Source organism: Leptodactylus fuscus, chromosome 2, assembly GCF_031893055.1.
Source record: "Leptodactylus fuscus isolate aLepFus1 chromosome 2, aLepFus1.hap2, whole genome shotgun sequence".
In the NCBI taxonomy this organism is placed as follows: Eukaryota; Metazoa; Chordata; class Amphibia; order Anura; family Leptodactylidae; genus Leptodactylus; species Leptodactylus fuscus.
The window spans coordinates 80,168,133-80,180,567 of NC_134266.1; the positions used below are offsets into that span (position 1 = coordinate 80,168,133).

The 12,435-nt window shown below is 38.7% G+C and overlaps 1 protein-coding gene across 1 annotated transcript in view; it reads right to left on the reverse strand.

Annotated features, from left to right (window-relative positions):
• Positions 1-12,435, reverse strand: part of ST7L (suppression of tumorigenicity 7 like) — a 109,389-nt gene that overhangs the window by 19,817 nt on the left and 77,137 nt on the right. Inside the window, exons 12-13 of the mRNA XM_075264064.1 lie at positions 12,036-12,186; positions 10,586-10,678 (exon numbers count right to left, since the gene is read on the reverse strand). Of these exons, the coding sequence (XP_075120165.1) occupies positions 10,586-10,678; positions 12,036-12,186 (244 nt within the window). The remainder of the gene's footprint in view (positions 1-10,585; positions 10,679-12,035; positions 12,187-12,435) is intronic.

Consider the following 12,435-nt stretch of genomic DNA (forward strand, 5'->3'; position numbering starts at 1 on the left):
TGTAAATCCGTTGTTAGTCCTAACAGCATGTATAGGTTTTTTTTCTCTCCAAACGTGCAATGTCATATACATTTACTGTGCATTTTATTTAATCTGCATTATAAATTTCTAGAAATCACAATAAATAATATCTCAAGGTAAATGCAATGTTTATATCTACTGAGTTACTTCATTGTGCTCTGTCCATCAAACAGCTAAAATCTGCCAACCATCTTGTTGAAGAATACAGAAAGTGAGTGGAAGAGACAGCGGGTAAACGAATGAGTACTGGCTGATAAAAAGATGTGTGTCAGCGTAATTTCCTCAACGGGGGTTGGAGATCTGCCATATAATATTTTATAATGACTAGTCAGAAAAGGGTAGTTGAAATTGTGTATAACTAATGAAGTGCTGCTTTGGCAGGATGACAAAGAGTGTCCTTCCAATCCCACCATACTTCTGGAGTGTATAAAAGTGATGGTCCATTCACACTATGTTGTCACCATGTGTGGACTCAATTCAACTCAAAGTATGTACACGCTATGACCATGTACCTGAGAGCAGAGAAAAAAAAATTACTGCATGAAAGTGCTAAGTATTGTACTTCTCTGCATATTTTCTACATGTATTATTTCCATGTTTTTGACTTGCAATTATTAAGCACTGTACTTTCCTTATATTAAAACCTTAAAATGTAAAAGTTTTGCCTTGGTCCCATCAAGAATCTAAACATCTCCACAGAGTATATCTAGCTTATGAATTTTTCTCTATATCCACTATGTATACACAACACTGGTGTCCCCAAATATGCAAGTCGGCGTGCAAAATGCCAGTTTTAATAAATTTGCCCTAGTAGGTTTATTGCACAGCCTCTCTTTTCAGTAGCACTCAAGTAGGTGTCAAGCAGGGGGGTTGAAAGAACTGCAATATGTATCTTTCACATGAATCTATTAAACACTATATTCAGGATAAATAACCATACATCTCAAATAGGGTCATGTAAATAAAGCAGAGAAAATTACCAGTGCCTTTTGTATACTATTCTACTGCATGTATGTACCCATCACTAAAGAAATATACTGCTACATTTCTATATGTACCAGAGGAACCAGATCATCTTTCATGAAGTACATAGCCACAAATTAAATTAGCATCTATTTGCAAATACACTGTTTCACAAAGTCTCAGCCATGTCTTTGAAACTCTTTCCAGATGGATACATGTCTTTCTCATATATAGCATTAATACGACCTGACGGGTTTTACATTAAGAAATATTCTGGATTATGAGATGAAAAATTTAAAGAACCAAGGAAAACTGTCAAGTACAGAGCAAGGCACTCACCTAAATAGGGCTTTTTTTATCATAAAGACACCTCTTGTACACATGTCCAATTAAAGGGATTCTATCACTAAAGCAACATTTTTTTCTAATTACCACTTCGTAATAGCCTTAAGAAAGGGTATTCGTCTCTTACCTTTAGACGTGGTCTCCGCGGCACCGTTCCTTAGAAATACCGGTCTTAACCGGTATGCAAATGAGTTCTACGCAGCAATGAGAGAGGGCCCCAGCGCTCAAATGGCGATGGGGGCGTCCCCACTGCTGCCCAAGAGGTCACTCCGGCGCTGCCTCCATCTTCAGCTGCAACCCCGCCTCTTCTGTCTTCCATCTCGGTTCAACTTCCCACGCCTGCGCAGTGTGCTCCTATATTGAACTACAAGAGCAAGAGCAAGCAGTGGGGCTCACCCTCATTGCTGCGGAGAACTCCTTTGCATATCGGTTAAAACCGGTATTTCTAAGGAACGGTGCCGCGGAGACCATGTCTAAAGGTAAGAGATGAATAACCTTTCTTAAGGCTATTCCGACATGGTAATTAGAAAAAATGTTGCTTTAGTGGTAGAATCCCTTTAAGCGATCAGGTAGAATCCCTTTAAGCGATCAGGAAGTAATACATTTTCCCTGCAGTGGGCCTTGACTTACTAGCTGTAGCTGCTACCACAATAAAGTGATTACATGTCATCACCCCTTTAATTAATTGGATCTGTTCAGACACAGAGTTCAGTCTTGTGACATTACATATTATTTCTAAACACTAAGGGGCGTTCACACTACCGTCAGTGTCCAACAGGTAGTGTCTGCTCCTAGTGTCCGTTCAAAATCTTGCAAAAACCTACATGTCGGGTTTTTCTGTCTGCTTGAAAAGTCGGACATCTTTACAAGTGGACAGTGAAGGAAGGGCACGGAGTGCAAATGAACGCACCCGATCGCCATTTAAATGAATGACAAGTGTCACGGACACACCTAATGTCCGTGCGAGATTTTGAACAAACACTAGGAGCGGACACTACCTGTTGGACACTGATGGTAGTGTGAATGCCCCCTAAGAGGAAGAGAGTCTATCAGTTTTTAATTCAATAGAATATTCAAGCAAATATTCAATATAGTTATGGAGTCCTTTAAAGAGGAGTGCCACTTTTTTTTTTTTTTAAGAAATACTACAGCCTAAGGGTCCATTCACATAGAGGAAAATGGTGCGTTATTTGGCGCTGAATTCTCAACTCTGAAAAAACCGTCTCCCATTGATTTAAATGGGTTCCACTAGCTTATTTTTCCACTAGCGGAATTTTCTGCTAGCGGAAACTATGGGTGATTCTAAAGAGCTCCCTGCAAGTAAACCTTACATCACCAAGCACAATGCCAAGCGTCAGATGGACTGGTGTAAAGCATGTTGCTAATAGACTCTGGAGGAATGAAAATGTGAGGAGTGATCTGTGGAGAGACAGATCAAGATTCTGTATCTGGCAGTCTGATGGATGATTTGGGGTTATTATATGTTATTCTAGGTTTGGCAAATGTCAGGGGAACATTACCTGTCTTACTGCACGGTGACAACTTTAAATCTAGATGAAGGAGTTTTGTAAGGGCGTGCCTGGGATCTGCATTTCCAGTGAAAGGAAGTCAATGCTGCAGGTCAAGATATTTTGGATAATTATATACCTCTTACTTTGTGGGAACAGTTCGGGGAAGACCTTATTCTGTTTTATCATGACTGTGTACCAGTTTGCAAAGTAAGATCCATAAAGGAATGGTTGGATGAGCGTGGAAGGACTTGACTGACCCACACACAAACCCAAACTCAACACCATCAACTTCCATAGGATAGAAAATAGAAGAGAGATTGTGAGCCAGACCGCCTCAACAAACATCAGTGTTTGACCTCACAAATGCTCTTCTGTATGGAGGGGTAAAATCTCCCCAGAGACACTCCAAAATATTGTAAAAAAGCTTTCCCAGAAAAGTGGAATTTGGTTTAGCTGCAAAGGGGGAACCAAGGCCTATGAATTTAGAATGATAGGCCATATTTCCAATTCTGATCTTTTTATGCTTAGGAAACCAGTTGACTGTCCCATGTATGAGGCAGCTTCCCCTATAGAATTGTACATATAGAGATACCTGGAAATTACTATGGAGAATTGCCCTCTGGACCTTTCTAAAATACCAGGAATGTAATAGAATTTTTGTCACTATATTATACATATATCATTTTTTTCTCTTCCCTAGCTTTACACCACACTACCCACAGTTAAGACTATACCTATCGTGTGACAGATACAATGTCATTCCTGTGTTTTGATATGAAAGTTGTTCTGTTATAGGTTAGGACTATAAATGTAGCTTAAGGGCTCGTTCACACAGGGCCAGTGGGGCGAAATTTGGACGCAGAATTTTTCCGCTAGCATTTTTTTTTTGCCACTAGCGGAAAAAAGAAGCGACATGACTTTTCTTGAGGCAGATTCCGCCTCAGGAAGTCAATACAAGTGAATGGGAGGCGGAAACCTCGTCGCAGATTTTGCCAAAAACCGCGCCCAAAAAATGTGACAAGGTTTTTTAAGGTCCATTCACTGTGCGGGAGGGAAAAAACTGCCTGGCATTTTTTGAGGCGGCTTTTACCAAAAAACGCTAAAAAATATGCCTCAGTGTCCAAAAACCGCTTCCTAGTTCCTGAAGCGTTTTTTTTCCGGACCAAATTACGCCACCCCCTATTCACGTGTGAACAAAGCCTAAAGAGGTTGTCCGGGGAGTTAAATTTACTCTACTTCATCAGCATACTGTTTATGATGGACCAGGGTAGCACAGATAAATGCCTGTGAGATTAGGAGAGGTGGGAGAGGGCAGAGTGATCTGGGGGCTGGAACCAAGAAGAAACCCTCAGCTCCATCATTTAAGAATTGGCCAGATGAATTAATGTAAATTTAACTCCCTGGACAATCCCTTTAAATGTAGCCTGCCATCAGAACCCCCGTATATTAACCCAGTCTAGGAGATTAGTTTAGTTAAATTCAGGTGAACATGACTTTTGTGGTCCCCCTGTGAAATGGTGCCTCAATTGAAGAAATATAATTTTTTGTTAATATGCAAGTTAGCTCTTTGTAGCAATGAGGGTGTTGCCATTGCTCCAAAGAGGCAATTTACATATGGACAAAAACAAAGATATCTGGACAATAGAGAAACAAGTTTGTTTGTTTAGGGGCTAGGTTGATATTCTGGGTTTTGTTTACAAGGAGAGAAATATTGAGAGACAAATCTAATTGTTTGTATAATAAAAGTTATAGAATTTTCCAATATACTTTCTGGATCAATTCCTGATGGTTTTCTAGATCTCTGCTTGCTGTCATTCATTCTGTTACTTTTCGAGGATAAAATTCTGACCAGGGTCATGTGATTTACGGTCCATGGTCATGTGATTTACGGTCCATGATCATGTGATTTAGGGTCCATGGTCATGTGATTTACGGTCCATGGTCATGTGATGAGTACACAGGTGCTGCTCGTTACCAGGTAGATGTCTGATTACTGGGCTGTGACTGTAACGAGCTGTGCACCTGTGTGCCCATCACATGACCATGGACCGTAAATCACATGACCATGGTCAGAATTTCATCCACTAGAAGTAAGCAGAATAAATGGCAGCAAGCAGAGATTTAGAAAACTGTCAGGAATTTATACAGAAGTTATACTGGAAAATTGTACAACTTTTCATAATACAAAAAAAAATAACATTGGTCTGTCAATACTGATCTGAAAGTGGCCAACCCCTTTAAGAAATTGTAATTGAGTATAAAAACCACTCGTACGTTTAAATTGTTTTATTTATTTTTTTTGGTTTATAGCTTTCATTTCATCTTTTCATAGATATCTTAAGATACATCTGCCATTCAGAGTAGAAGGACATATTAGGGTTATATGAAAGTTTTTGCACGGTACATATCCAGGTAAGAAGGAATTTAATATGAGACACTATTAATAAAACTAGAATTTCTTATACGATCTTTGTGGGTGACCTAATAAAACAGTTTTGCTTTTCTTATTTGCTGCACCAAGCACAAACTTAACAATTGCAGGTGTCATTAGGTCTGGGAATTTTTTTGGTAAGCCTCATTTTGTATCTGGTGCCAAATATATAAAACAGGTGTGCGGGAAACGTGTACACAAGTATTTGGGTCAGGCAGGGATAACAAAGACCCCTCATAAAAGAAGCACAGATATATGCTTAAAAACGATTGCCATTAAATGTATTATGTGTGAAGACTTATGGACAGGAATGGGAAAATAAATATGTTTTCTATAGACATACTACATCCTTTAACTACCTGTATTACACAAGAAACATATCAACACTTCCATTGTATTTAAAGTGTTCTCATTGCATACTATTATTCAGGATTTCATTCATGTAAATGGGGCTTAGAATAAATTATTACCATACTTCTAAAGGAACATGTTTAAAATAATGAAAAAATGATTGAGAGAAGCCATCTAGAAAATATTTCATACAAAGAAAAAAAAAACAAAAACAAAGAAAAAAAATCTATTAATATACTGATGGCAAATAATATTCTCAGCAAGGTACAACTAGATGCATGTATGGATTATCATCATGATGGGTTCCCACTGTTTCCTGTCATCATTGCACCATTAGCCTATCACGTGACCATGGCCACGATGGTAATGAGTCTTTAATGGTCACATGATATGACTTTGAAACTGGAAAACAATCTTGGAATTAAGTACGTACCTTTCCATTTCTGCCCTTTTTTGTAAATTTTCTGTTGCAGCAAAGCAAAGTTATAAGTTTTTCAAAGAAAAGTCATATGGAAATTAACCCAAATAGTCACAGGGGCGGGAGCAGCTTCAGCCTAGTTACACTTTCTGGGCATGACGGACATTTCCCATGTAACATCAGGGAGCGCAGGGACTGTGAGGGAGATTTCAGTCTCAACCAGGAATGTTTATTAACAAGCAGACAGTACTTTTTATACGGCCAATTGTACACTCAAGAATAATGCGGTGTTCACACTTGCGCTACTGTCTGCCCTAATTCCTGGAAAAACTGCATAGGGGACGGCTTGCCGGCATTCAGTTTAAAAACTCATGTGAATGGGTTTTTAAAGCAAACTGCCAGGGACCGTATGCAGCCTCTCCGCGTTGAAACCGTTTCTTTTTTTTTTTTTTTTTGCATATCCGACTTTGTGTCCGTGCAAAAATTCCGTGTAAGGGAAGGCTTTGTACAGACATTGGCAGTTTGCTTTAAAAACCCATGGGTTTTTAAACTGAATGCTGGCAAGCCGTCCCCTATCCAGTTTTTCCGGGAATTAGGACGGAAACCCAAAGAGCGGAGAGTGGCGCAAGTGTGAACGCTGCATATCCAGTTTTCACGGATCTCTCGCAGCCCGGGAAATAGCATGTTCTAATATTTAACGGATCAGTCATATAGACAATTACAAAAACAATTGTGTGCATAGATTCAATATTTCTAAGGGTCCATGTGCTGGCTGTAAAAACAGTTTGTACATGGCCAGCAAACCATATCGTGTATAAGTACTAACTCTTATATTTATCAGAGCTCAGCAACTCCAGCTTTCATTAATCCGGTGTGGGTTGAACAATGAAAGACGCAATAAAGCTGGGTACTATTACCAACTATTCCTCTATCCTCCGCATTAGTCACGGTTCATAAGCAATAAAGAAGAGCTGCAGTTGTGTTCCAGATTTGCTGGCTATAAATGACATGTATTTAAGCCTTTAAAGTAAATTATAAGTAGAAAAACAAACTGTGCATATTTCACGTTTTCACTGTTTTCCTTTATACAACCTGGTATCATAAATTTATTTGCTATAAAGTCCTAGGAGATTAAGTTCATTGTTATTACCGCAGGAGAAAACTGTCCATTTAACCATTTACTCTACCACGTAAGCAAGCGAATGTGAATCCAGAATGCACACAAAAGAAGTTGAGCATAAAAACAGAGCCACAGAATATATACAAGAATTTACTCCTAAAAATAAATTACAAAAATGGCTGAAGGAGATCTGTTTTTCATTTGTCCTCGGAGCAAAGCGTGAAAACATTTATTTATAAAGAAAAAAAACTTCATCCTCTGGTTTGGTCAATTGTATGTTTAAAATAAATCTGACTGTGAACATGTTTTAATGCAAACAAGTTGAAAATGTTTGGTTACTGAAGACAGATGTGCCCCGTGAGAACACTTGAACAACTCAGCGCTGTAATGGGTAGGAGGGCTGCGGGTTTCACAACCAATTGTCCAATTACATGCTTACATGGTGAAATTGCCATTGAAACTGCTTATTACACAGTTTGGAGTAAAAACTTCATTTTGCCCCTTTTTTTTTCTTCTATCGAGAGGTAACAATAATCATGACCAGAAAATCTGCTTTGTGGCCAATTTAAAGTGATTCTCCGCTAGAGAATTTTTTTTTCCTGGTGCCCATTTTTCTGAGAGTAAGCACAGTTTTGGAGTTCCACTTCCCCCTGACAATCAGAAAGCTGTAAGGGAATCCTTATTGTGGTATAACATGGCATACAGATAAAACAGATAACAAGCTAGCTAGGTTAAACTCATTCCCAGTGGAGAGGGCTATAGAATTGATTTTTTTTTTTTCCAAATTACATTGTAATCTGGTTGGAAACAAACCTTGCAGTGATACAGTTCTGTGTTTGTAGTGTACCTTGGATCCCCAGAAATCAGCCTATAGCATCTAACCTGTATGCTGTATAGGTAGGTACATGTGGTTCCTTATGTGGACGCTTATAGCCTACATATGTTTATTGTGAACACAACGTATTATTTCAGCTCAGCGGATCCATCTTGAAAATATTGAATCCCAGGAAGCTCGGAGCCCATGTGGATTAAAGGCAACAGAAATATGCTAACCATAAAATCCAGCTTCAAACCGCTTGTTCTTCTAACTCCTGAGGTTACGATGTAACTTTTTAAACTTTTTCAATAAAAGTTATTTTTTATACTACAACCACGTAAAGATTAGATGAATTGCATCGCGGTTTGAAGCTGGATTTTATTGTTAGCATATATCTTTATTGTGTCTGTTATTTTCCTTCAGTTACATGAGGACCGCTCGCCAGGTTGGATATGCCCAATGACATACATACATCATCTGATAGGTGCTGTCACCCCGAGCATTTAGGACTTCTATTTATCCAAAAAGTTTTAGTCAGTCCATTTAGAGTTCATGCAAATTAGGGTATAGAAGCTGAGTGTTCAGAAACACTGTAGTTTCTTGGGGCCTATCTGTACTGTATTCCGTGCCACACTAGTATACTATATATACTATAGTATACTATAAAGTGCACCAACAATCTAAGGGCTTGTATCTTTGTTCCTTCTCCTCTGTTCAGATCTCATTGCAGGAGTTTAAAGGCTCATGGTAAGTCTGTAAGTCTACACTTCTATCACTCAGCTTCTGTTCCTTTGTTTTAATGATCAAAGCTGGTGTCAGCGCCAAAACCACCTCTGATCAAAATTTCTGATGAGTCACTAGGGGATGTTAGAAGCTTTCTGAAAGTTTAGTTACAGTCAAGCAGTTTGAGTGAGATTTGATAACACCAGATTTTGACAACCCCATTGCTGCAGGAGGGTGCACCTCAGATATGACAAGGTGCAACCTCCTCATAAATGGGGTTATCCCTCTGCCTAGCTGTGTACCCACAGAGAAATCTAGGTCAACTCATATGCTGCCAGCATCATTTACACCAGATTTCTAGAGATGAGCGAGTAGTATTCGATCGAATACGACTATTCAATCGAATACTCATATCGGTCGAATACCACGTGGGAAAATTCCATTGAATTCAATGCAAAAACCTCCTCGTGCTCCTCATCCTGCTACTTCTGGAACTTGGAGGATCCAATGTGTCGAACTTTAGTTTCCATGGAAACCGGAACAACATTCCTGTTTTTTCCCATAGACTATAATGTTATTTGATCGAATACTACTCGCTCATCTCTATGAGATTTCTGGAAAAAAAAATAAAAAAAAAATGGTGACAGTGAGCTGCTAATAACCATATGGAAATATTCCTAACCACATGGTTATTAGCAGCTCACTGTCACCTCCAACTAACACAGGAACATTTCCATGCAGACAGAAGAAGCGCAAAACATGCCCTCACATACTGACCACTGACAAGATAGAGATACCAAACTCTAACAGGAAATATCAAATCCGAGGTACGTTCACCTGTAACACACCTAATTAGTTAATAATGTGCACCAAATGTCCCACTAAAAATCTGTATGTAGGACAGACCGGACAGCAGCTTAGAATGCGTATGAATTCACATCGCCATACAATTAGAGAACAAAGAATGGAACTTCCCGTGTCAAAACATTTCTGCAATGAGGATCATAATATCACCGATCACATGAAAGTTTTGGTTTTAAGAGGGAATTTTAAATCAAAGAAAGAGCGACGGATTTATGAGTATAAACTTATGACCCTGCTTCAAACACTGGAAAAGGGGTTAAATCTGTCACATGGGTTTATGGCATCCTACAGAAATCACTGACCTGTGACCCTGAGAACTGATAAGAACCTAGAATTGTTTACATTGTTTCTACCAATAACTAATAACCCGCTTCCCCCTTTCCTCCTAGAATTCTATCCCTATGTGCCCTTTTGTACATAAATATGCATCCTTCAGAAATGTTTTTTAAATTTACTTGAGAAAGGAGCCAAGAGTTCTGAAACGTTGTAATCTGTCATCATTGTTAGTTAGCCATTAAAAAGGTATCAACTACTGAAGACTATCAAGCTTCTTGTTTTTTTTATATTACACAAAACATGGAAGTCTATTAACACAAGTGTGAGCAGAAGCTAAACCATAAAGTTGGCAATACATATTGCATTTATATCTGTCAAACTCATTGATCTGAATGGGACTGGCCAACAGCAGGTGTCGGGATAAATCAGGGTCAGCCATGTTGGATTTTAACCTATTTACGTCAATGCAAGATAAACAACAAATTTAATACTCTCTCACTGCTCAGAACATATCCTCAATAGACTGAGGTGATATGTCAGGAGGGACAGTTGTTGTTTGGTAGAGAGTGATCTAAGTATGGCTAGCTTCACTCTCAGAATAAAAAAGGAAGACATGATACCAGGTAACATAGAAAATAAAAGACTTTCAGACGGATACGCAATTTTACTGTTACAGGTCTTTCTACTGCAAACATATGACAGTGATCAAAATGGCCTAATAATTTGACTTGATCCGGCTTCTTACCTGGCAAGAGTTCTCTGTCTGCATTTTCTGTACAGCCAGGATAAGGATAAAAAAGGTGACCTTTTTCTAAGGGGTATGGCAGAATCCTAAATGCTGTTAGGAAAGCAAAAACAGATTATCTTATAAAGACATATAAAACTGCTTACAAGGGCAGCTAATCTTGTCATCATTTATATATGTAGGACTCTATAGCTACATAGGATTAAAACACTAAACATAATTATCATAAAATATAAACGGCAAAAAGACTAAAGTTTAAGGGTCACAAGAACAAAAGTATAAAGAAACCCCAGTAGGAAACAGATCAATAAATGAATATTTGCATTCTGTATTCAATACACTTCAAGCATTAAAGAAGCAGGTGAACCGGGAGGTGCGGGAACACACCGTAGCAATGGGATTTTTTTTTCTTTTCACTGCCACCGGCTTATTTAGGGTGTATTCACACTGAGGAAAATGGTGCTGAATTTGGTGTGTGTGAATGCACCCATAAACGTTAAAAGGGTTGTCCATTTTTGCCTGGACAACCCCTTTGGGATTAAAACATCTACATTATACACAAAGACTTAATACAGAAATTAACCTGCACTAGTAACTTTACATACTGCAATGAACTTGGAGATAGATGATACAGATTCATTTTTAGATCTGACAAGCTCATGTTAAAAGGGTTATGATTCAGGGTATGATTGATATTGGAAACTCGCACTTTCATTGCACCGTCTTTGCAGAAAGGGCAGTGGCATAAGTATGTTTTGTGACCAATGCAATACATAGCCCCATTATACAGTCTGTCCCTTGGCAGAATGAACACTATAAGTCCCATTCCGTCTGTCACACAGTCTCCTTTACTATTGTCCCTGCCTATCTAGTCTCTAGTAGCACATATTCAGTTACCATAGCACAGTTGTAAAGATGCACAAAAGTGTGTTCTGAATGCTATACAAGATGTTTTATATGAAAAGCCAGGCAAGATGAAATTGGAAGGAAAAAAAAAAAAAAAAAAAAGGACTTATTACTGGATTCCAGAAACATTTGGTTTACAAATATGAAACTTCTGCTGACAGCAGCTCTTTAAAACTAAACAGAATCTAAATGGCATGGCATTCGCATTGTGTTATGACAAAACTATGAAAATCATATTTTCCTGTGCAAACAAAAGATAAAAGGTTACATGCATGTCTAATTTTGAAAACACATCTTCATTACAAAGATCCCAGCGGGGCTGATATAGATAAGATGTTCTCTTTGATGTCTTGTGAATGGTGCATTGAGATAACTAAATTAGTATTCCCACTTCAAACAATAACACAAGTGCTAGGGGCTCCCTTTGAAACTAATACAGGCAGCAGAGCATTCCAATGGTGCTGACAATTTAATTAACATGGGCAGGTCACAAACCTATGGAGAGGAGCCACACAGGGGTACAGTATAGAAGGAGGATACTTACTGCCCTCCCATGTGCAGTGGAGCAAATTCAGTGCACCTTCTACCCGTTTCCAGTGATGAAGGTGGAAGAAGGCATATGCCACTGCTTCACTATCGCCACGCTTCAGTATATGCTCTGGCGGCATAATCAGGCTCTTCATTACTAAGAGGTACTGCAACAATAAAGAATTCAATAGTCAATGGCATGTGATATACATTGTATTTACTAAAAACAGATCCACCATAAACAGAAGCCTTGAAGATGCTGTGAGCAGAATCTTAGAGATCACTAGACATACTGCAACATTTAAAATATATCAAAACAGGGTAAAATGTTGATTTCAGGAATTCATGCTGTGGACATTTTACTTTTCTTTCCAGTGGTGGTTCCTAAGATCGGAGTCATTGTATATTGCATGCCA